Here is a 27,517-nt window from a genome sequence, read left to right as displayed (position 1 = left end):
TGAATGGGGGATTTTCAGCGATTCCCTTTTTTTTTCCCTAAAAATAAACCCCCTTTTTATCCCAAGGTATATTTATTTGTCTCCCCTTTTAACTTGGAGGTTGAACCTCATTGAATTGAACACCTGGGGGTTGAACAGCTCACTCATTGAACCTATAAAGATTTGTTCATTCTCAAATTCCTTCAATTGTTTAATTTTCTTTGCACAATAATCCCCATCTAAAATATTGACAAACAAAACATTTGAATCTTTATATTTTTGAAGATACCCCTTTTGTGCCATTACGAAATGATAAACTTCTCTTAATGCTCTTGTTTGACCACCTCCTGAGCCACAGGTTATTTTTTTGTTAAGCCCCGCCCACTTTTCTTTAAGCCCCGCCCACTTTTGCTAAGCTCCACCCACTTTTTGTGAGGTATTTTTCTAAGCCACGCCCACTTTTCTAAGCCCCACCCACTTTGCTAAGCTCCGCCCACTTTTCATGAGGTATTTTTTCTAAGCCACGCCCACTTTTCCTAAGCCCCGCCCACTTTTGCTAAGCTCCACCCACTTTGCGTGAGGTATTTTTTTCTAAGCCACGCCCACTTTTTCTAAGCCCCGCCCACTTTGCTAAGCTCCGTGCACTTTTCATAAGGTATTTTTTTCTAAGCCACGCCCACTTTTCCTAAGCCCCGCCTACTTTTGCTAAGCCCCGCCCACTCTTACATCATTTCCAGTTCATCTCTGACTCACAAAGAAATCACTAGAAAATTACAGGATGTTATGGTTTTGAAAAATTTCCCAATGAAGGCTTGCCTAGGCTTGCCCAGGGAATTTCCAAAGGAAACCACACCCACCAGTCTTTCTCTATAAAAGCTTCAAGCCCAGGCTCCATTTTAAACATTTGTTTTTGCTGGCAATGGTGTGCTGTGTGCTTGCCTGGAACTCTCTGTCTTGTATGGAACTAAACCTTCAAGTTGATGAACTGGATTCAAACCTCTTATCCATTGAGGTAAGATTTTTATTTTCCTATTTTCAAACTTTGATTGAAGCATACTCATTTAATAATTAAATAACTTAATTAATACATTATTATTTTCTCTCACAGGAAATTGTATCTGAAATACAAAATGAAAATACTGCTTTTGCTACAACTTGGAGCGAAATTGTTGACTTGGTTGAAGACCTTGTGAGCGACCAAGACCTACAGAACGAGCAAGACCTTGAGTGGGATGACTTTGGTGTTCCTTGGAACTCTCTGTCTTGTATGGAACTAAACCTTCAAGTTGATGAACTGGATTCAAACCTCTTATCTGTTGAGGTAAGATTTTTATTTACCTATTTTCAAACTTTGATTGAAGCATACTCATTTAATAATTAAATAACTTAATTAATACATTATTATTTTCTCTCACAGGAAATTGTGTCTGAAATACGAAATGAAAATACTGCTTTTGCTACAACTTGGGGCGAAATTGTTGGCTTGGTTGAAGACCTTATGAGCGACCAAGACCTACAGAACGAGTTCGTCCTTGATGACCCAACCAAAGAGTTATACCTTGGAGACCAGCAAAATCCTGAAAAAGAGTTTTACAGCAATAGTACTCATTGTGAGTTATCAAGACAATACCCACTGAACAAGTTATACGTTGATGAGCTAGAATACAAGTTTTACCTTGGAGACTCACAAATTTTGAAAAAATCAGTAAATGAGTTCTGCCTTGATGGTTTAAATAACTACCTTGGAGACTCAGGAAAAGGGTTCTGCCAAGATGGTTTTAAATATGGGAACTACCTTGGAGACTCACAAATTTTGAAAAAATCAGTAAATGAGTTCTGCCTTGATGGTTTAAATAACTACCTTGGAGACTTGGAAAGTTGGGTTTATTTTGAAGACTTGAAATGCTACCACTCTTTGGGATTTAAACCTATCAAGAAAGTTCTTACTCCCTCTTTCTATGTCATCAAACCTGAAAGCCTTAAAAGACAGAATTGGAAGAAGAGAAAAAAAAAAAACGTAAAATATATATATATATATATATATATATATATATATATATATATATATATATATATATATATATATATATATATGTGGAAATCTCATTTTGAAAAAGACTGTGTTGGGTGAGGATTGAGTTGGGGTTGAGATTTTGAATGTGAGGGTTGGGGTTGAGATTTTGAATGTGAGGGTTGGGACACACACACACACACATACACATCAACAAACAAAAGTTAAGCCTTGACTATTCAGTTGAGGATTCTGTGTTTGGGGTTCACAGATCTAAGAACGTCCACCCCTTGACACACATTATATACTGTTATACACCTCGGACTTGGCCCTCGAGTGTCCACAACGGTGTATAGTAGGAGGGAGTGAAGCGCCAACCTATTGCTCCCATTGCACACACACACACACACACACACACAAACAAAAGTTAAACCTTGACTATTCAGTTGAGGATTCTGTGTTTGGGGTTCACAGATCTAAGAACGTCCCCCTTGACACACATTATATACTGTAATACACCTCGGACTTGTCCCTCTAGTGTCCACAAAGGTGTATTATCTGCTTAGTTTTGTCTTTTGTAATTCCTGTGAATAAAATGAACCTAAAATCTCTTCCCCTTCCAAATCATATATTTTATAAGTCCAAGGAACCGTATCTATTACATCAACAATTTTAAAAAGTTCTTTCGTCCATCGTTCAGTCAAACCCTTTTCAAAATGAGATTTCCACCTATATATTCTTACGATATCACCAACTTTGAACTTAGGTTTTCTGACATTAATCTCTTTTTCATATTTTAATTTTGTAAATGTTTCTGATGGTTTCATATTTGTTGACGTGTGAATCGTGTCATTATACTTATCCACAATATCCTGAATAAAAGATGACCATTGTTGTGAACCGAGTTGTGTGAATTTTTTATATAGTCTCTCTTTTAAGGTACGATTAAAACGTTCAACAACAACTGCCTTCCCTTCATTAAAGGTACTGTATAATGTAATACTGTTATTTTTTTAGAAAATTCATAAATGTCTTGTTATAAAACTCTCTTCCCTCATCAGTCCACAATTTTTTAGGTTTTCTCTTACTTTTATTAAATATCTGTTGAAAAGCTAACATAAGAGTATTACCTGTTTTGTTTTTTAAAGGGACAACCCACGCATATCTACTCCTCAAATCAATAACGGTTAAAGCATACTTGTACCCCTTATCATTATTGAGTTCAATCAAATCAGCAGACCAGATATAATCAACTTCCTTGGAATAAACTTTCCTTCTCTGAAACTTTGTGAATATTGGTTTATGTAATTCATCAGCTAATTGCTCTTCAGTCTTAATGGCATCATTAGAGCCTATAAGTTTTTTGAATTTCCAAGTCCAAGTTTCAATTTAGCACTAATCATCTTCTTCACGATGAATCTATCAACTTTTTCTCTCAAGGTTGGATTTTGTATCAGAGACAAATTATACAACATTTCTCTATCGGCTTCATGCTTTTCTTCCAACGTTGTGGTATTCCCATAATCAATATCGTGTCTCATGCACACTTCATCAACTCTATTGATTGGTTTACTCCAGGATTTAGGATTGTCTGCCTCATCTAATCTTTTATCTAAGTTTGTGCCTGGACCACAGAAAGAATACCCTGGTAGATGTAATTCCCCTGGTATTCCAGTAGTTGTAAATTTACTTCCTGATAAAAACCTTTGTATATCTCCTCCGAGTTTGTGTTTGGAGATAAATTGATTTTTTTGAACCACACACCGAACATATACCTTTTTGTATAACCCTGTTATTTTTACTTTTAATATATGAAATATTTTTAGTATTAGTTTTCTTTTTACATTTGAGACAATAACTCATTTATTTATGAGAAAAATTCCTGCAGAGTGCAAAAACCTTTTTAGTTTCCAACATGCACATTTGAATCTTAATTTTTAAAACATAAAGAATCCTTAGAAATGCCTTCACTCTCTCCTCCATTTATTTCAGAAAAAAACTTGAATTAAAATGAATAGCTTTTCGATGCCAATAGTTTTGTCGAAAGTATTGCAAATAGACTTGTTAATTCTTTGTATTCCTCCTCGGTGGGTTGAGTTATTTTCTGTAATACCTCTATTCTTTTTTGAATCTCACTGGTTTCCATACTATAATATTTATTTATTCTCTCTCTTTCCTCCCTCTCTCTCTTCTCTCTCTCCTCCTTCTCCTTTTCCTCCTCTTCCCTCTCTTCTTCAACTCCTTCCTCATCCCTTACTATCCTTGAATCGTTTACACCCCATAGAATATTATACATATATTCATCAGGATTTCTTGTTATTCCTGTATCCAAAATAATTTTTTTACAACAGGAAACCAATAAAATTTCTTTTGAATTTCTAAAAGAGCCTTACCTTTTCTTAACTTTATAATTTTTTCATTATTTAACATTCTAATTAAATCTAAAGTTGTCGGTTTATCAACATCAGCATAATGCCAATCTTTTATTGAAAATACCTCATTCTTATGTTGTAGAACATATTTATTAAAATAACGAATACCCTTTTCTTGAAGGTATGCTTGAACACAGAAATGATAATTTTCTTGAAGCCTTCTTGCTGTCATTTATGTATTAGAAATATATGTTAGAATAATATTATGGCACGAAACACCTCCCCATCTTCCCATAGTTAAATCATTTTGTATTTCCTTACTTATTATATATAATCCTGTTTTTTCTGTTTTCATGAGATAAACAAGGGCAAAACCATTATTATATTTACCCTTATTAAATTATTTTATTTGTTGTTTACTAATCGTGGCTCCACAAAACTCATTCTCGATACCAAGTGCATCATATTCTTCCTTACGAGACTGATTTAATTGTTCCAGGTCTTCGAGGTTAATTTTAAATGACCAATTATACCCTAAATCATTCATATCATACCCCCATTGTTCTATTCTCATACAAACGATACGCCCTTCTTTATAAAAATTTATTTTAATTCGAACTGTGAATTCTGTATGACCTGGAGATAATATCAACACTTCTGTATCTTTGGAATACACAGCCATTTTATTTAAGTATATATATTGTGATAAATCGCTTAATCTCACCAAGTCATTCGCGTCAGTCGGGCTTGGATAATTTTTTAATTTATAAGCATTTTTCATGTTAATATTTTTGTTTATATTATATTTATGTCGTTCAGCCTGTGCCTTTGTATAATAATTTGATAAATCAATATCCAGTTCTTGAGATACACCAAAGATAGAACCATCTTTACCAACATAAGTCATTTATATTAGATTAAAAATAATATCATAAAATTTTTTATTTTTGTTGAGTTGAAATAACACATATAGACATAATTGACCACAACACTTGGAATTTAATTCTTGGACTTGAAATGTTTGATAAACACCATTCTGTAAGAATTTTATGACTTCAACAGGTGGTGGAAGACCAAAACTATCAAAATAATATTTGTCTTGACTATTAAAAATACAAACCTAATGAGAACCGTTCCCATCATTATCTTCTAAGTTCATAATAATATTCTTTGTATGTTTCGGCACATTTGTTAATTCATCTCTCATACAAATAACCACATTATGAATTTTTAATTTCTTACAATATTTGGCAAGTTGTAAATTTGATGTTGTATTCTTTCCAAATTCTTTCAACCACTCATCAATGCTCATTTATTTATTAGAAAGATATAATCCATTACCTCTTTTCGTTAATTTTACACCTGCTTGTGCTATAGAAGAAAGCATATCTCCAACTAACAATCTCGCTTTATCAGGCAGACCTTCAAGTTTTTCAGCAAAATCTACAATTACACCACTTCCACTAATTTGTTTCTCCAACTCTTTGTTATGTCTTTCCAATTCTTTTTGAGCCTGGAGTTGAGCCTTCCTTTCGTTGGCAGTTTTCACCGCTGTTGAAATACCACCCGTCAATGCTCCAACCGCACTTAAACCAGCAAATAAAGGAATTAGAAATGGGAGAAATCCTCCACTCGTCTCTCTTATTGAATATTTTTTCAACATTGGTTTTGTCATTTTAATTTTAAGTGAGCCAGTGTCATTCAAGATTTTAACCTGTTCTCTTGTGAGCAAAACATCAATTCTTACTGCTCCTTTTCTCTGAATTGTATTAACGTTAATCGTACAAGGCTTTTGATTTTGAACACAAGATGATAGTTTATGAAGATTGATTTGATTAACATATACCCCAGTTGGTACTTTGCCACTCATTTATTTAACAAAAAATTATGTGAGACTAATCATCACACCATTATCTGTATTAATCTGCAATTCTGTTTCTTCCAAAAGCAAACAATATGCATCAACTTCTTCACTCTCTCCTCTTTCAATGTATAGGGAAGTATCCACTCGATTAGACTTTATAGTTTCCTTTTGAGCGCTCAGGTCAAACGCATAGATTGTATACAAACTTTTAAATGCTGTCATATCTAAAATAGGTTCTTTATTTCCATTACTTTCACACACCTTTTGGTAAGACTTGTATGCTTCAGCAAAATCATTTTTTTCCCAATTAATTTCCAATCTATCTCGTGGATAAAATGTTCCATCGAGAGAAACGCGAAGTTGTTTCACCTTAGCATTATCACTCAATGCATTATTCTTATCAGTCGCAGTATCACCATCTGGCTTTTTAAAAATCATCCACAGATATCGTGGCTTTCCTTCCAGAACACCCAAATTCCACGTGTAAGTAGTTTGATTGAGTTTAACGTGTTGACATCTTCTTTTGAGGTATGATACACTGAGTGGTTTCTTTGAGTTAAGTCTTCGATTCAACATCTCTTCTGTTTTAAGATCAGGAGTATATTCACTGATATACCAACTCATCTCCTCAATTACAAATTTATTCTGTTCACCAAAAGCACTACCAACACCAAAAAGCAATCTATTTTCATTATCATTCCTTTGTAGTTGAAATCTAATTTTAAGACCATACAGAACTTTATCATAATCACAAAATCCAAATATACCTTTAAGAGGAACTGCCACAGTAAAACTATTTTCTGCTTTTGTATCATCATTATACATTCCTTTCCTTTGAATATATCCAGGGTCTGTGTTTGTTCCCGTTGACATATCAGGAATAAAACCTTCGACAGACCCCTTTCCCATTCTATCACTGTATGTATAGAGTGTAAATTTCATCATTTCAGATACAGCAGAGACATAATCAACCGCTTCAACTTCTTGTGTTCCAATATACAATCGCACACTATCAAACATTTTCCAGAAGAAATCATTTACAAGTGTAGCGTTTGTGTTATTCCCAGCCTTAGTGAATTTAAATTTACACAACAAGAAACTTTCGGAGAGATTCAAATAGGTTTGTTGATTATTTATTTCAAAACTTTTTGTACCATTTGTATTCCAGTCTGTTCCAGTTATTGCATTTACCTTGAAGTAATCTTCTTTTTTAGTGGAGTTTGAGATAATAATAGTATCATCCAAATCATAGATACTATCAATTGCTTCCATACTTGTATTTATTTAGGAAAAAAGATGTTAAAACTTTTGAAACCCTGATCCAAGTATTTGAATTATTTTCTGTCGTTCTTGGGGGGACAACTGAGTTTTACCTTTCTTAATTTCTTTTATTGCTTGTAATTTATGAGATTCCTTCTGAGCATCTTTTATACTCTTTACAGCACCTGCTACATTTCCCACAGCAGAAGCAGTTGAACCAATTAGGTCTTTATGTTTAAGAATAGTTGAACCAATACCCATGAGAGTATCAATTATCCCATCTCCTCTAAATTGATGTCCGACACCCCTTTGTCTCTTAGGTTTATAGTATCCTCTACCAAGATACATACCTTCACCCTTGTAGTACGGGGAAAGGAACATCCCATCCCCTGTAATTATTTTATATTTTCCCAACTCGTGTTTCCTCACAATAACCATCGTATTTATTTATTGGAAAACTTCACGTAGGTGAATTCTGATGGATATAACTTCTCCATTAAAATAAATCACACGATTATCTTGGTCGGTTATCCTAAAATTTACTCTGTGTATGGTTTTTCCTGACACAGGTAGATAAACCAAATTTTTAGGTTCCATATTGAATTTATAACCAATTGGGGTTGAGTATGCGCTGAATGAAAATATTGTATTTGTTTTTTTTCCATCATTATAAGCACCATCAATCAAATCACAGTGAATTAACACCGAATTTATTCCTGAGGATATTTGAATGACATTATCACTGTAAAACGTCCCATTAGTTTCAATCTTTTTTGAGGAGAAACCCAATAACTCTCTAAATGAATTATAAATTGTGAAATCAACCTTGTAGTTATTTTTAACTTTAATCGTTGATTTTGAAGTATGTTTTTGAATGTTTATAACAATATTTTTTGGTTCATCACCCTGTTCTTTCATAAGACGAGCAATTTCGGAAGATATTTGAGAAATCTCGTATGCTCCGGGTGAGACTGTTATCGTTTTGTATCCACTTCCCGGATTATAACTAAACTTGTCATTTTTCTCGGTTATATTAAATAAGGTATTATAAGTTTCCATGGACAATAAAGATGCCTCATATTCTTTTGTTGTGTCAAGTTGTAGTGGGTATGGGAATGAAGATGTGTGGTCGCTTGTTGTGAAATTAAAATTCAGGATTGTGCTTCTCATCTTATTTAATATGAGATAAAATGTCTTTATATTGAGATTTATTAATTATTTTCATGTTCATCAACTGGTCTAAAATGGCTGATGCTTCATTAAAACAATTGTTATTTCCAGCCTTCTTACTGCCTAACAACAATAACAGTCTATTAACTAATTGCGATGGGTCATTTGGAAGAAAACTAATACCTGAACCAAGGATACTTAAAGCCTGAATAATGTGTTTCTCCTTCTCATTCTTCCTACTTTTACCAGAAAGAATAACCTTATAATTTAGAGTGTTCAGCAAATCAATATATACTCTATCATCATTATTTTCCATATCCAATGGTTTATCAATATACTTTGATTCTTCCCTCACAGTTGAACCTTGTCTTCCATCTTTTGTGAGAAGAAACATTAATCTCGGAGTTAGTTTAACAGGGGGTTGAGCAGAACTTAAGAACCTTAATTCATCATTAAATATCAATACCTTTTCTTGAACAAGATGAAATATTGCTGGTTGTTCTGTTGGAATGAGTCCTGCTTTGGTTTTTGAATCCGCTGAATATTCATTGTTTTGAACAGCATTCACAATATAATCAGGGGGTTGATTAATCTCTTCCAGTTGTTGAAATAAACCTTCATCATCATATTCTAATTCTCCTAAATGCTCTAATTCTTCCTCCGTCATTTGACTGAAATCTTTTAACATTTGAAGCTTTCTGGGAGTATATTCTACTGTGGGAACTGTGGAAACATCTTTCATTTCTTCTTGGGAAGTTTTTAAAAGTGGTTTAAAAAATTTCTCTTGTTTTCTTTCAAATGCTTCTTCGCCCGTTAGTTTCTGTCTGCGTTTCTTCTTTATGTCTTCCTGTTGTTTTACAACTTTTGAAACCAACTCTTGATGTTCCTTAAATCTTCTTGCTCTTTCTTTTGTATCCATTTATTTATTGTAAAATATCATTTAATAAATTGTAAAGATTAACAGGGAAATTTTCCTTTTCTTCATCATTCAAGTAGATGTGTTCAAATAAATCCTTTTCTTTAAATATTTCATCAAATTCTTTATTAACATTAATGCGAGTTGTAATTTCTTCTTCACTAATCCTTGCATCTCTGCTTTTCATACGTTTGCGTTGAGTTTCTTCATCAACATCAAAACCGAATGATAAAATCTTCACCCCGCTCAGATATTTAATAATTTGTCTCGTTCCTTCTGGATTAGTTTCTAATATCCCAACACCACCAGATTTTAGTTTCCTTAACTCACTCTTACAATGTGAATATTTTGTTGTACCAAGAGAAACCTCCTCAAATATTTGTCCTTCATTCCTCAATCGCATATGTTCCTCCACTGAAATATAGTGATAATCTTCACCCTTTTATTTCTCCAGGTCTTATTGCTCTAGTTGTTGTTGATACAATGCGTATCACGGGGTGTTTTTTAAGTAAATTTACAATATTCTCATTTGTACTACACAAGAACCTTGATTTATGAAAGTTTTTTCCAGAAGCAGATTTACCCACAAGATTTATAATAATAGTTGTCATTTATATATGTAATTGTTTATAAAACAAAAAATATATCCCTTAATATCTCATCTTGTTTCACAACAATATATTTATATTTTTCAGTCGTGTGCTTCATGTAATCCTCAAATTTCTTTTTACTACATAATGTAGAACAATTATCTCTCCAAAAATTATTGATATCTATTGAATTTAACTTGAATAAAATAAAAGTATTAGCATTGTTTCTGATGGAACGACGAGGAAGTTGAAAGTACGATTGACTAAGATAAATACAATTACAAGAAGAATGTCTCCCTCTTGTGTAGTAGCTGTCCATTACCGTTTGGTTTCTCTCATTAACACAATCATCAAAGATAACGAGGTTCTTTTTGATTTATCCAAATCTTGGGGAGACGGTATATCATCTGTATTATCACTAAGAATACAAGTTATAGGATTTGATTTCTTTTTACATCTCTGTGTATCACAAAATAGTTGAATTATATCTTCAATGTTATAATCATTTAGGTTTTTTTGACGTTTAAATAAACCGATTATATCTTCTTTTTGAAGACCAGCATTAAAACCTTGTGAGAGTAGTTGATACTCTGGTTGAAAACTCGACTTTGTGAAAATTATTAAATTATCATAATCTAAAAAGTTGGGAGTGAGGAGCATTTTTAAAAGTAAGCAGGTTTTTCCACATCCACTTGAACCAACTATGAGACATCTTAATGAATTTGGGAGATTTTTATGGTTGTTAAATTTTATCTTATTTTCCCAAATAGGTAAAAAATCATTCATTTATATATTTGAAAAACAGGTTATTTAATTTATTATTGGCTTTTTTAGAAACTCTATATTTTATCCTAAGTTCAGGTTTAATTTCAAGATAATCCATTATTTTATTTATACAATATCTTGTGTTGATATTTCCCTGAAAATTACATCCATGAATAATATACAACAACAATCCTTTGAACATTTCTCTTATACGTTCAGTTTCTTCCCTTGTAAGGAAAGGTGTGTTATCACCCTCATACTTTACATTCATTTCTCTAATCAATCTTGTAAAGTAATTTATTTTTGGTGTAAATCTAAAAGAATTATTTTCCTTTTTATATTTTTTATTATCATTAATTAGAAGATAATCACAGAATATACATTGTTTATAGGCTTTTGACTCTGTGTTTAATCCCCGTCTTTCACACGCAGGACAATTCTCAAATTTGTCATATGGAGAATCAGGAAAGTCTAGCATATTTATAAAGTAAAACTTTACTTAAACTGAAATTCATCTATACTTTCAGTTGTATATTACCATCGATATCGATATACTTTTTCATTATCAGATTCAACGACAACATTTTTTATATTAAAGGTAATTTTAAAATTATCGTTAACTACTATTGAACGAAATGTCATTTCACCTGATATATTAACATCCTTTATTTCATCAGGATTTACATCTTTAGGGTTGTTGAAAAAAATACAAATTTCTCCTTGCATATTACAGATGGTCTTATCTTTTCTTTCTAAAGCTTCATCCATAAGGTTTTTGTTCTTTGATACTTTTTCTTGTTTCATTGCTTTTTCTAGTTTTGAATATATTACTAGAAGGAGAGGAGAAACTTTTGTTAGAGATACTTTAATTGATTTTCTACCAGGTATACTAAAAGCCCTTCCACTGAAGGAAATTGAAGAACTCATATTATTTACCATAATAGTTTTTATCCAATAGTTGTTATATTTATCTTTGTTCAATTTTACATCCTTGACATATTTCTCAGTATCTTTAACAGATGAAGAGATTGATTGAAACTTGTCTTTTGTGTCTTGAAACATTGTATTTATTAAGTGAAAAAGTTGGAGGATAAAATGTTTTTAAGCACAGATTCACCTATAAATTAAACAAAATTTTCATCAAGAAAATTTTAGTTTAAGCAAAGTTTTATTCTATAAATATGGTGAATACAACGTACTGCGATGTTTGTAATCACGAATATAAACATTATAGAAAACACCTCCGAACCAACAAACACACATTTAATCTATTTCATCAAATATCTCCTCTTGAGTTGGAAAGAAAACATTGTGATATCTGTTCAAAGGATGTTTTGAAGAGTAGTTATAATAAACATCTTCAATCACAAAAACACAAGAAAAATGAGTTTAAAGTAAAGGGAGACTATTATATTAAAAACACTGATGGGGCATTTAAAGGGCATATAAAAATAAGGATTTTTCAATTTGGAGAACCCGGTCCATCATCAATAGCTGAATCAATTGAAATAGTGAAACCCGATGTTGAAAAATTTATTAAAAAGACATTAAAAGAAATGAAAACTTTAAAGTTTTATATGGGAGTGAAAATGAATATGAAAAGACAAGATGAAGAAGATACTCCTTATATGAGAACAAGTCTTCATTTTATAACATGATTTCAAGATTTTTTGAATAGTGGGGTTTATGAAGAACTATTAAGACAAGAGGAGGATGTTGATAATACAGTGGTAGGAAGTGGATTCAATATTAAAAAAATCATCTTTTTAGATATACACATTCTAAAATCAAACCCTCTTAAAGCTTCTTCTTATATTGAATTACCAAAAGAAATAAAACTAAAGAAGGCAGTTGTTAATATTAAGAACAATGATAATAAATGTTTTCTCTGGTCTGTTCTTGCTCACTTTCATCCACCAAAATGTAATTCAGAAAGAGTAAAACAATATATGAAATATGAGAATACCTTGGACATTAAAGATTTTAAATTCCCAATGCCACTAACAGATATTCCTAAATTTGAGAAAAAGAATAATCTTTCTATTAATGTATATGGATTAACGGATACAAACAAAGTTCAAATATTAAAAATTTCAAACAACTATAAAAATGAAGAAACACACATTGACCTTTTATATTTTAGTGTTGGAAAGAATTCACATTACACATACATCAATAATTTATCAAGATTAATCTCTTCTCAGGTATTCAGAACAGCAAACAAAATATATCCTTGTAAGCGATGTCTTAATTCATTTCATACAAAAGAACGATTAGAACAACATTCAAAATATTGTAGTAATCATAAATCAGCTGTAATTACAATGCCTAAACCTGGTGAAAAGATTTCTTTTGAAGATTATAATAAATCTATCATGCACCCATTTGTGATATACGCTGATTTTGAATGTATCCTTAAAAAGATAAATACTGCTTCTCCTAATCCAAAAGAACCATATACAAATAAATATCAAAAACATATTCCTTGTGGTTTCTGTTATTATATCAAATCATCTGTTGGAGAAAAGTATAACAAACTTGAACATTATTGTGGAAAAAATGCTTCACAAGAGTTTGTAAAACGATTAGAAAAGGATTGTATAAGACTCACTAAATTAATGAAAGAAACAAATGAACCGATGAAATTAACCAAAGAAGAAAAATTAGAATTTAGAATGAACAATATCTGTCATATTTGTGAGGGAGAAATTAAAGAGTCTAAAGTTAGAGACCATTGTCATCTTACTGGTAAATATAGAGGTCCCGCTCATTCCTGTTGTAATCTTAATTATAAATTACCTTCTTTTATTCCAGTCTTTCTTCACAACAGCGCCAACTATGATACACATCTATTTATAAATGAACTTTCAAAAACACCAGGGAATATTTCTGCCATAACAAACACAAGTCAAAAGTATATTTCATTTTCAAAAATGATATTCACAAAACCTTTAACTCGTATTAGGTTTCTAGATTCTTACAAGTTTATAGGAACACCACTAGCCTACCTCGCATCAAATCTAAGCTCCACGGACTCTTTTCCAAATCTTAATTCATTCTTTCCAAAAGAGGAAATTCTCACTAAAGAGGAAATTCAGATTAAAGGGAGAATTCAAAGTAAAGAGGAAACTCTAATTAATGAAGAAATTCTAACTGAAGATGAAATTCTAATTATAAAGAAAATTCGAACTAAAGAGGAAATTCAGATTAAAGATGAAATTCTGATTTAAGAAGGAATTCTTACGAGAGAGGAAATTCAAACAAGGAATGAAATTCAAAGTAAAGAGAAAATTCTTACAAGTAAGGGAATTTATCCTTATGATGATATGGATTCATTTATGAGATTTAAAGAAACACAACTTCCTTCAAAAGAAAGTTTCTATAATAACCTTTATGAAGAAGAGATAAGTGATAAGGAATATAAACACGCACAAGAAATATGGAAAATATTTAAGATAAAGAACCTTGGAGAATATCATGATTTATATCTAAAAACAGATGTTTTATTGTTAGCTGATGTGTTTGAGGCTTTTAGAACACTCTGTCATAATAAAAATTGTTATGGATTAGACCCTGCCCACTATTTCACAGCTCCTGGTTTAGCTTGGAGTCAGGTCAGGTCAGGTATGGGAGCATGTGCCAGAACAGCGCGTCGCTGCGTCCACTTTCCGCCGGTACTCCAGGGGCCTCCGTCTGGCCATCCCCCAGGCAGATGCCAGGCCCATCCCCATCTCCTTGAGATGATGGTCAACCTGCTGCAACCATGAGGCACGTGGTCGGCCCACTGGCCTCCTCCACTCATGAGACTCCCTCGCTGAGAGAATCTGGTGAGCAGGATCAGCGTCAGGAAAACGAGCCACATGTCCATACAGCCGCAGCTGACGCTCACGGACTATGCAGGTAACAAATCTCATCCGAGTCTCTCTCAGCAACCGCTCGTTGGACACAAAATCCGACCAGCGATAGCCAAGGATTCTCCGAAGAGACCTGGTACCAAAGGAATTAAGTCTCCGTCTCAGATCCTTGGTCAAAGTCCAAGTCTCGCACCCATAGAGCAAGACTGGAAGTACCAAGGACCTGAAGACTCGGACTTTCGTCCTCCCGCACAGGTACCGGCAGCGCCACACCCCATGATCCAGTGAATCCATGACTCCCCAGGCCCGACCCAGACGTCTATTGACCTCCGGCTCACAACCTGCGGAGACATGAATATCACTGCCAAGGTAAGTGAATCTATCCATGACCTCAACATCCTCACCACAAACAGACACAGACAGGACAGCAGCATCCAAGATGTCACCGAAAGCCTGGATCTTTGTTTTGACCCAAGAAATCCGTAATCCCAACGGCTCCGACTCCTCATTCAGCACCTCGAGGGCCCCCAAGAGGATGTCTAAAGTCTCCGCAAAGATGACTGCATCATCTGCAAAATCAAGGTCCGAGATCTTGACATTGCCAAACGATGCACCGCAACTTGATCTCTCCGACATCCTCCCAAAAATCCAGTCCATACAAGTGCTGAAAAGTGTGGGGGCAAGTACACACCCCTGACGAACTCCAGTAACAACTGGAAATAAGTCAGAGATGGTACCACCACACTTCACAGCACTCTCAGTACCAGAGTAGAGTTCAGACATCAGATCGATCAGTTTTGGTGGCACCCCACGAAGACCAAGAATCCTCCAGAGGACATCCCGATTCACTGAATCGAACGCTTTACAGAGATCAACATAGGCTGCAAGCAGCCCCTGCCGAAACTCTCGTCTGCGTTCGGTGAGGACACGAAGTGCAAGGATACGGTCAATCGTTGACCTCTTTGGTGTAAAGCCTGACTGCTCTGGACGCTGGTGCTCAAGCAGATGGTGGCGAACCCTATCAAGAATTATCCGAGCAAAGACCTTGCCCGGCACTGAGAGCAGCGTCACCCCTCGGTAGTTGTTGCAGTCTTGGCGATCACCCTTCCCTTTCCAGAGAGGGACAACAAGGCCCCTCTTCCAGTCAGTTGGGATGATGCCTGTGTTCCAGGCAGAGCACAAAACTGCATGCAACGACGCGAGTGCAGCATTTCCACCAGCCTTGAGAAGTTCGGCATGGATGCCACAGATCCCTGGAGCTTTGCCCCGTTTCAACTGGTTCACCGCAGCCCGTGTTTCCACAAGCGATGGTGGACCACAGTTGATTCGAGGGTCAGCAACAGGGATTGTAACACCCTTGACGTCCAACTCGACAGCTGGGGGATCAGCCTGTACAACCGCTCAAAGTAACCGGCCCAGCGGGCCTTCACTTCAGACTCCTCTGTCAAGAGCCTACCACTCTCTGCTCGAACTGCAGTGCTCCGAGGGATGGGCTTGGATGAACGTAATGCGCGAATTCCCTCTGTAAGCGGGACGAGAATCACCTGTCCACAGGTGATGCTCTACCCCTCACAGATTCCTCGCACATAGGCCTCCTTGTCCACCCTCAGTGCACGTACAGTTTTACGCCTCAGCTCCCTGAACAGCTCAGCTCTGCCATTCAGCCTGGCCCTGCGACTCTGGTCAATGGTATCCAGTGTCCCTTGAGAGACAAAATTCTTCTTTTGCCCTGTGGTGAACTCCAAGGCATCCACCGGCAACATCAAGGACGGTGGTCTTGAAGGTGCTCCACAACTCTTCAGGGCCCCCCCAAAGCACCCAGACCCCCCAAGTGTCCACTCAGCCTGTTCGCAAACTCCTCAGCTACTCTCTCATCCCTGAGCTTGGCAACATCCAGCCTAGGCTGGGATGGTACCATTCTCCAGGATTTAAGGTGCAGCTTTAGAGTTGCTACAACAAGCCTGTGGTCAGTATTGAGGAACTGAGCACTCCGGTAGACCCTGCAGTTCTGGATCATCCTCCAACGACCGTCAATGAGGACATGGTCAATCTCCTTTGCCACACCGCCAGCGTTGGAATACCAAGTCCAGCGATGAGCTTGCGGGCGCTGAAACCATGAACCAGCCACCCTAAGTCCATGACTTCTTGCAAAGTCAAGGAACTTAGTGCTATTCTGGTTCATAGTTCCTGACCCATGGGGACCAACACACACCTCATAACCATCCCTATCAGTTCCAGTCGATTGTAGCTTGTAGCTACAATTGTAGCTTGGAGTGCAATGTTGAAAATGACAAAACAAGATATAGATTTAATCAGTGATGTTGATATGCTTTTGATGATTGAGAAGTCCAAGAGAGGTGGAATATCACAAGTATGTTCAAAAAGATATGCGAAAGCAAATAATAAATATCTCCCAAATTATGATAGTGAAAAAGATAGTAATTATTTGATGTATTTTGATGCTAATAATTTGTATGGATGGGCAATGTCTCAATCTCTACCTTATGGTAAATTAGAGTGGGTGGAAGAAAAGGATTATGAAAAGGCTTTGATGAATATTGTTATTTCTTCTCAAGAGGAATTGAATGACGAAGAAGAAGGTTATTATTTTGAAGTTGATTTGAGGTACCCGAGTGTTCTTCATAATAAGCATAAAGACCTTCCTTTTGCATGTGAGAAAGAAACCCCAAAGAAAGAATGGTTCAGTGATTATCATAAAAGTTTTAATATTAAAGGCAAATCAACAGAAAAGTTATTAACAACATTCTATGATAAAGAGGGATATGTTTTACATCAGAGAAGCTTAAAACAGTTTTTGAGAGAAGGATTGAGAGTAGCTAAAATTCATAGAGTTTTAAAATTTAAACAAAGTCCTTGGGTGAAAAAGTATATTCAATTCAATACAGATATGAGAGCAAATACAAAAGTAAAATTTGAAGGGGACTTTTATAAATTAATGAATAATGCTGTATTTGGAAAGACTATGGAAAATGTTAGAAACAGGCAAAACATTAGATTCGCAACATCTTGGAAAGAAGCTTCGAGATTGATAAATAAACCAAGTTTTGAGAGAGAAGAGGTTTTTTCAGAGAACTTTTCTGCAATTCATATGAAAAAGGAAAGTATTGTAATGGATAAACCAATTTATATTGGAACAGCAGTTCTTGATTTATCAAAGATATTGATGTATGATTATTTGTATAATGACTTAAAGAAAGAGTATGGTGAAAATGTTTCATTGTTGTATATGGACACTGATAGTTTTATCCTAGATATAAAAACTGATGATGTTTATGAAGATATGAAGAAAAATATTGGAGTATATGATACAAGTAATTTCAGCAAGAAGAGTGAGTTATTTTCCAAAAAGAATGAAAAGGTTATTGGTAAGTTTAAGGATGAGTTGGGTTGAAAAGTAATGAGTGAGTTTATTGGATTGAGAGCAAAGGCATATGCTTATAAGTATGGTGAACAGATTGATAAGAGGTTAAAGGGAATAAAGAAATATGTAATAAAGAAATCAATAACTTTTAGAAATTATTATAATTGTTTGATGAATAAGAAAGAAGAATATAGGAAAATGAATACAATAAGAAGTTATAAACATTACATATGTAGTGAAGAAGTAAATAAAAAGGCATTAGGAGCCTTTGATGATAAGAGATTTATTTTAGATAATGGAATAGATTGTGTTCCATATGGATATTGTATGATAGAGTGTATAAAATAGATTATGTTTTAACGATGGGAAGATGGGTTAGGGTTTTTTAAGGGCTACCGCCGTGTTTTTTCACAATATATAAATGGTTAAACCAAGTATTAATCAAACTAAAGAGTGGAGAAAATCTCAGTCTTGGTATATAAATGGAAAACATAATGAATGTGAAAAATATCAAATAAGTCTTATTGAAAAAATAACTAAAACAAAGGTAAATAAAACAAATAAGCGAATTAATTTAAAAACTAGTAAGTTAGAGGATGTAAAGAAAAAAATGAATATCCTTGAATGGACTGAAAACTTTGATGGTTATCAATTGAACAATGAAAAAACAATTTACTATAATCTCAAAATGATATGTGGCTCAGGAGGTGGCCAGATGAGAGCATTAAGAGAAGTTTATCATTTCGTAATGGCACAAAAGGGGTATCTTCAAAAATATAAAGATTCAAATGTTTTGTTTGTCAATATTTTAGATGGGGATTATTGTGCAAAGAAAATTAAACTATTGAAGGAATTTGAGAATGAACAAATCTTTATAGGTTCAATGAGTGAGCTGTTCAACCCCCAGGTGTTCAATTCAATGAGGTTCAACCTCCAAGTTAAAAGGGGAGACAAATAAATATACCTTGGGATAAAAAGGGGTTTATTTTTAGGGAAAAAAAAAGGGAATCGCTGAAAATCCCCCATTCATTTACATGGGGAAAAGTGAGCCAGAATCAGTATTCTTACCCTACTCATATATATATATATATATATATATATATATATATATATATATATATATATATATATATATATATATATATATATATATATATACATACATACATATATATATATATATATATATATATATATATATATATATATATATATATATATATATATATATATATATATATATATATATATATATTACACACACAAGGTGTGTTCAAAAAGTATCCAACCTTAATTTTTCGTGCGTAAACAAATGAAGCTAGGGAGGTGTGGTTTGGTGCACGTATGTAGGCGATCCTAATTCGTATGCGTGAATATTTTCCCGCCTGCAGAAGCTGTCAGTCGCCGACAGACCGCCGATGAGTGAGGAAGTGTAAGTGAGCGCCGTCGGATTTTTGTTTTTGACAAAATGACGGATCACTGTGGTCTCATCACCAGTGATCACTGTGTTGAAGAAGTTGGGATCGCTGTTCACAGTCTCCAGCATGTCCTGTGCGATCTCCAAACAGAGTTGGTTCTGCTTGATCGTTAGCAGCTTTGGCACGAACTTCGCTGAGATTCTCCTTAAGCCCAAATCCTCATTCACAATGGAATGAACGAATCCAATGCTGATGCCCGCCTCATCTGCAAGTTCTCTGATCGTGATTCGACGATCCTGCATCAGCAGGGTCCTCACTTGGTCAATGACGATCTCATTTCGGGATGTTGAGGGCCTACCAGAACGTACTTCACTTTCCACTGATATGCGACCATCTTTGAAGTGGTTGTACCACTCTTTTATATGTGTGGAGCCCATTGCCTCGTTCCTGAAGGCCTGTTGAATCTTGCGGATCGTTTCAACTTGGGAATCGTCAAGCTTAACACAACATTTGGTGCAGTAGCGTTGTTCAAGTTTTTCCATCATTTTGTCAAAAACGAAAATCCGACGGCACTCACTTATATATCCTGGTGTTGGCACAGTGGTTTGGGCAGCGGCTTGAGATCCAAAAGCTCCTGAGTTCAAGCCCTGTTGGGCCACTGAATTAATACACCAGGAGGTTGACTCAGCCTGCCATCCTTCCGAGGTCGGCAAAATGAGTACCAGTGTACTGGGCCGGTGTATACCCCGGTTAAAATAGGTGTACCATATCCCTGTGTCTTAAGAGGCGACCAGGGTTGCGTCAGGAAGGGCATCCGGCGTAAAACATGTGCCAAATCACTATGCGGATCATACAGATGATCCGCTGTGGCGACCCCTAACGGGAGCAGCCAAAAGAAGAAGAAGAAGATATACTGTATATACACATATATACACACATATACACACATATACACACATATATATATATATATATATATATATATATATATATATATATATATATATATATATACATAAATATACATATATATATATATATATATATATATACATATATATATATATATATATATATATATATATATATATATATATATATATATATATATACAGGCCCGTCACTAGGGGGGGCATTTGGGTGCAATGCCCCCCATGGCGCATCTGGTGCCCCCCCACTTGTACGCCACCCATTTATGCCCTGTTGCACCCTGTGAACAACTTAGTGTTTAAGGATGAGCGCCCACCGTGAACTTGCTGTTTAAGAGTTCACCTGTGTGAACTAAAATCCTTATTCCAGATGTTCAACATGGTGAATAATAAGGCCTTCTTGGATAAACTGTTCTTTAATAATATCCTTTTTTGAATAAGTCAAAAGAGAAGTGTGCGCTTCCCAGCGCATCTCCAAAAGCAATTGGCAAGACGATACAGTCCAAGACCACAAGATAAAAGATAATAACGCAAGCACCAACGCCAGCAGCCAAGACGACAGACAGCCACAAGACCTCGTGTCGAATGTCGATGTTGTGGGTGGTTATATATATCGTGGATCATTTAGTTTTAAGGAATAGCCAATCAGCGTATTTGATATGGAGACCCTATTGAGCAGGTTACCTGATTGGTTGTTAGTTAGGTATAAATGTAATATAGTCATAATATGATAATATGATAAAGGAAAAGACATAAATTTACATAATTAAAGATGAAGTGCACGTGCACCACGTGACCTTCACAACCATTCAACCCTCCATCTTACAAAAGTAATTTTATAATAAAAATTAAAAATATGTGTGTTTGCAATCGTGCTTACATTTGAAATTCTGCAGATAAAACCTGTTTTTGATGGATGGATCATTTCATAAATAAAACCGTCAACCGTCAAATCTCGCGAGTCGCGAGGGACGAATCACAGAGCACGAGCTTGCAGCAGGAGAAAAAGACGTGGATGATGGATATACGAAAATGGCTCAGAAAACGAAAAAATGCAAGCGACGAAAATGAAGAAGTTGATGAAAGACATGTTGTGGGAGGAGTTGGAGGAGGAGGAGGAAAAGACGATCATGTCGATGAAATACCGACAGAAGCTGGCCAACCTGGCCAAGCCAGCAACGTCAGCCCTGCGGCTGCAGCCCCAGTGCAGACAGCCGAGTTCCCACGCTCGGCGGCGGCCTCGGGACCAGCTGTGACTGTCAAGCCGCTTCCCGATGATCTTGGAAGTGACAGACCGAATCAAGTGGTTCTACAGCGGTACCCTGGCCATCTGTTGCAGAACAGGAGTCGCTCATTTGTGTCCTCGTGGTACCAGACTAATGAATAGCTGGAATACAGTGTGCAGACAGATGCAGCATTCTACTATCCATGTAGGAAGTTTAACACCGCACGTGGCCCAGTGGACTCTACTTTCACAGTGCGAGGCTACCGGAATTGGAAACATGCCGTTGAGAAAGGCAGGGGGTTTCACAAACATGCAACTTCAAAGGAACATTTAACTTGTGTTTTGAGGTGGAAGGAGAATGAGAGGCGCATCGATTGTGCTGAGGAGATTTTCACACTCCTCAATGCTGACCAGCTAAATAGAAACCGGTACTATGTGTCTGCTTTTATCGATGTTGTGGGATTTCTCGCCGAAAATCAAATACCTTTTAGAGGGAGCCTTGATAATTTTGAGGATATGTCAGATGGGCACAGTGGGCTCTTCCTCTCGCTTTTAAACTACACACTCAAAAAAGACACCGAGCTCGCCGAAATAATCAAGCATATCCCATGAAACGCAAGCTATACTAGTCCGGAAATCCAGAATGAACTGATCTGCACATTGAGTAATGTTGTGACGGATGCCATCGTGGAAGAAGTAGGCACATCGTGGTTTACCATCAAGGTGGATGGGACGAGGGACCCCACTGAATGTGAGAACATATCAATCATCATTCGCTTTGTATCGGCATCAAATGAAGCAACAGAGCGTCTACTCACAATAGCTACAGCCGACACTGGAGATGCAAAAACATTGACAGACCTAATAATTGCAGAGCTGACAAAAACAGGACTTGACACATCAAAAATATTAAGTCAGGTGTACGACGGGGCTTCGGTAATGGCTGGGAAGCACGGTGGGGTGCAAAAGTTGTTGCAAGAGATATTGGAAAGAGAAATCCCCTATGTGCACTGCTTGAATCACCAACTCCATCTGGTAGTTATCCACGCACTGGCAGCAGAGAAAGCTGTCACTGATTTCCTCGAGGTTTGTTGTTGCCTGTACAAATTCTTCAGAAAGCCCACTGTTGCTGCACAATATAAAGGTGAGCGGTTAAAACGACTTCTTGATCAAAGGTGGATGGAACATTTAGCCACCGTGTCTGTGATCATAGGATCTTTTAAGGATATCACATCCTTACTGTCGGAGATTGATGCAGAGCATGCCTACGGTGCAGAGATGAGGATGGAGGCTATTGGGCTTTTGCGGGAAGTCTCTGGGCCTGCCTTCATGTTCACTGCTATCTTTGTACAAAAACTGCTGATGTAGTTAGATGGCCCTAACAGACTCTTGCAGGCAGAGGACATGGACTTGCTAACGGGGTTGGAACTGGTGGCGAGTGCTACAGAGTGCGTGAAGAAACTCCGCTCTGAGGATGAGTTTACTGATCTGTGGAACAAGGCCAACGATGCTCGCACTTCTACACCTGCACTACCAAAACGGAGACGCACAATGCATAAGAACTTGGAACAGTTTGTAGTTTTGGAGACTACAGGACAAAACAACGACAATGACAAGACGGAACTGCAGAGGGTTTTTTACAGCGCAATTGACACTGTGCTTGGCGAGATCACTCAGCGCTTCAGTGAGCGCAACACACAACTCGCCCGTTCACTCGCTGCCTTGAATCCCGAAAATGGCACGTTTTTGGATCCCCACTTGCTCCAGCACATCATGACATTAACAAAGTCAACCCTCAGTGAAACAGAGTGTGTGGTTGCAAAGCAGTTTATTCGCTCACAGACAGAAAAGCAGCCAAACAAGAGATGGACAACACAAAACTCCTCTCAACATACTACAAAACGCTGGAAGCCATGCCAAGTGTAGTGACTGCTATGAGACTTGGACTAACATTTGGTGCATCCACTGCCATGTGTGAAAACTCATTCTCAACATTGAGGAATGTCTTCACTGACCATCGACGGTCCATGCGCCATGCACGCAATGCACAACTGGTACAGCTGGCCTTCGAGAGAGACCTCACACGTAAATGCCTGAATGAATGGAAGGAGAAGGTCCTCAGAAGATTCCACACCGAGACACGTCGCCTGCAGCTCTTCTGACAGCGAGTACAGCGGTATAAAAACTATACGAGGGGTTCAGATTATGTGTGTGACTGCTGGTGATGCGTGTGTCGTTGTGTCTGCAGTGTGGTTGTGGTCAGCACCCGCCGTGGTCGGCTGCTTTGTACTTCTGATGTTTAAGTTAAATGTTGTGTTTGGTGCTTTGCATATCCCATATCTGGTGCTTTGTGCATAACCTTACCTTTGTGTAATTGAATGCTTTAAATGCGGACCTTGTGGTATCTTCAGGCTGGTCGTATTTGCTGTTGATAGTTTAATGTGATGATCGCAGGTCATAGCCTACTGTATCTTATTTCAAAGTGCACTGATTCTGGTGCCAACCTCCCCCTTTAGTCATTGTATCTCTGGTATATTAATTTTTCTAATGCCAATTCTTGACAACACCTTGTATAAGTGCACCTGAATTGGTGCCAATTGTCTAATCATTGAATATCCGCATTGTGAATGTGCCAGTTTGTTGCGGCTCTCCTGCATTCGAATAATTTTAGGCCAAAAACATCGGAACATATTAAATCTAGCTGAGATTAATTTGGTTAATATGCGACGGCAACCTCAGTATAGATGTGTCAATGCTGCATGAATACAATAGTATACCGGGTTATCAAAAATATGAAATATAATAATTGTGCCCCCCCATCCAGTTCATATGCCCCCCTTAATACTGAGCTCTGGCTACGGGCCTGTATATATATATATATATATATATATATATATATATATATATATATATATATATATATATATATATATATATATATATATATATATATATATATATTGTTGTGGGGCCGGGTCTCTGCAGCGAGCACGACCGCCAGGGGGAGAAGTACAGTCGGCTCCACCAAACACCCGGAATTTAGGTCGTACCTTTCCGATAAATCCGAAAGGTCATGGGTCCCTTATCGGACCGAAGATTGCCAATAGGTCGACCACATGGGATAGGGTCAATTGCCAATTTCAATATACCTAAATACCCACGTCGTCCAAACTACCAGGGAAATTCACCCTCGGCACGATCTGCGCCATCCGGGCTGTTACCGAGCCGGATCCGAGTCGTACCCCGAGCGGAGAGTACAAGATTCCTGCCGGGCCAATTGCATGATTATGGCAACAACGAAGCCTCCTAATCCCCATTCGCAGCATGGCAAACCAATGGTAGAAAGGACAAGGATGAGCTGGTACATTCAACAAGAGGGGAATTTATTTACAACAATCGGGGGACGAGGGGAGCACGTAAGGGCAGAGTTATCACAACTAAGCAATGCAATTAATGTACAACAAAAGCACTTAATATTTCTACTTATAGACGGGGCACACAGACACACACACATGCACACACAGATACCCAGAAATGGACCCGGTCGGGTCTTTATTGAAGGCCTCCAGCTCGATGAAAGGTGAGCTGGAGACCAGAGCTAGCTTGGACATGTCCACCTCATATGGTCTTCGACATTCTGCTTGGCGGAATTTGAACCCGCAACAACGATGCCACTCCAAGCACCAGGGACGGAGGATGAAGGACGGATGCCAACCAGTGCGAGGGCGGACAAGGCAGCGAGCGCCAGCAGGCAAGGCGAGGCGATCCGAGATGGTCCAGCAGGCAAACCCCAACTGCTCCCAGTCGGATCGCGCCGATCAATTATTCACTCCCGTCCAGGGGGGAGGGGACTCCCTCTCGTAACCCGCCCCCCCTTACTGGATGGTTTTGGCGCGCGATCCACTCATTGCCCCTGTGATTGGCCAAAAGGGGCGCCAAGTCCGCTGATTGGACTGGGGGGGGGGCGTGGCGGGCGTCACGGCGGACCGCCCCTCAAACAGGGAGATGAGTAATATTGTCCTGCGTTGGCTCCCATTGGCCGAACGACGGCAAACTCGCTCACATCTCTCTGATTGGTTGAGAGAGACGCCAAGTCCTTCATTGAACTCCGCCTACCGCGAGCGTTATGGCGTCAGGATGGTGCGATGGTGTTGTTGGCGTCGTTGAAAATGTAAATGAAAACCCTGACTATCAAAATAACTCCGCAGCGTACGAACATTTAATCACCCATTAGACACAGGGGACGGATTCCAACTATACACAAATACTAAACAAAATAACTGAGCTCTGGGGACCTGTCTGTTGTGTGCTCATGGCTGCCAGATTCGTAACACTACCCCCTCACGTTTTTACAGACTCGTCCCGAGTCGTCAAATTTGCGTGTGACCAGCATGTGTAAGTTTTCCCTTAGTACGTTTTAACTGCGGATCCCTGAGTGCGACATTTGCACACACGTCCCAAAAGTAAATAACCTAGTGTGCTGCGTAACTAACTAACAGACTCATACAGACGACAACTAAATTGCCGGCGCTAAAACTGACACACAGGTGGGTTAATAACTTATTTACAATCTTAACTCATATTTACACTAACCATGGCCCAGGACCTGTCATCTGTGAGATAAAGGCACAGCAATGATACCAGTTTGTGTGGGTGAGTGCACAGCAACTGAAGGTCAGTCATCCTCAGGGCCTGCTCAAAAGGTCCCCCTTGAGTATTCATTACAGTGAACCTTCTTCTTTTTATTTTTTCATACCCCAGCTGCTGGAGGCAACTCACCCTAACACGGCAGGCCATGTGCCATCCCACAGGCCATTTGAAGTTGCCTTTATGCAGAAGAGGTGGCCAGGCTGATCAATGCAGTCCCTGGCTCCTTTGAATAGCTCCTCTGCACTCCAAACCTGTCACCAAGAGGAGCCCTCTCCCTGTGTTGTGTCTGCACTCCCTTCTCTCCATGCATTCCTTATCTCCTCTTTAAGTACTCCTCTGGCTCCTCATTGATCCTCTTCATTTCACTCCAGAACTTTCCTCGGGTGATTCAAACAATCCCGATCAAACGTACCATTCTCAGGAAAAGGAAATTTACTGTTCATAGACCAAACGCACCAATTTGCAACGTCTCTCTCAGAATCAGGTCCGTATTTATCAAACATATATCTCGCGCATGTCCCTCTGCGTGGCCTGGGGCATGTCGCTTTGATATACACAATCTCATCACTCTTTCGAACAGCATTTCCCATCTTTCAAACCATTAAGAGGTCACAAATACCATAGTATCCACTTCAATGTTGCGAAAATGCAATAAATGCTGGCCAGCACTGTAATAAAGCAACTATATAGCACTTATCGTTCGAACCACATAACCTCAATCCACACAATCACATAACAATCGCACTTTATCACACACACACTCACACAGTGAGCTGGGTCTCATACCCCTCGTGGAGGTGGTATTCCAACCTCCCTCCCTTTGGCCAGAGGGGATTGGCTTTTCCCCAATGCCTCTACTGTACCCAGTACAGCACCATGAGCTGAGTAACGAACTCACTCAAGGTACGGCGAAGACTCCAGCTTCCCGTCAAGATATCCCTGATCTCTGTTCAGCCCCAGGCTGAAGCGGACCCAGACCGAAGGATCCTCCCAGACCTCCAATAAAATTCTCTGACATGTACTTTCCTTTGTTCGAAGTACGTTACCCGCTAAAAACAGCCCTGCCGTCAGGGATAGCATCTCGTTGGCATTTGCCATCCCTCCGGACCATGGACTTCCTCCAGGGATTTAG

General features: G+C 37.7%; 2 protein-coding genes across 9 annotated transcripts in view; both read left to right on the top strand.

The window, feature by feature from the left end:
* MOCOS (molybdenum cofactor sulfurase) overlaps positions 1 to 27,517 on the top strand; it is a 366,395-nt gene that overhangs the window by 67,305 nt on the left and 271,573 nt on the right. The window lies entirely within an intron of this gene.
* Positions 1 to 27,517, top strand: LOC147029618 (uncharacterized). Its single transcript, XM_085872015.1, has 4 exons — positions 1 to 991; positions 1,088 to 1,300; positions 1,397 to 2,073; positions 27,424 to 27,517. Exons 1-4 carry the CDS (start codon positions 899 to 901, stop codon positions 27,515 to 27,517), a joined length of 1,077 nt encoding a protein of 358 aa, XP_085728141.1. The 5' UTR covers positions 1 to 898.

This window comes from Eptatretus burgeri, chromosome 3, assembly GCF_056783735.1.
Source record: "Eptatretus burgeri isolate ZD-2024b chromosome 3, Ebu_testis_v1, whole genome shotgun sequence".
Taxonomy (NCBI): Eukaryota; Metazoa; Chordata; class Myxini; order Myxiniformes; family Myxinidae; genus Eptatretus; species Eptatretus burgeri.
The sequence above is the reverse complement of the archived record's forward strand: the minus strand, read 5'-3'. Positions and strand labels throughout refer to the sequence as shown.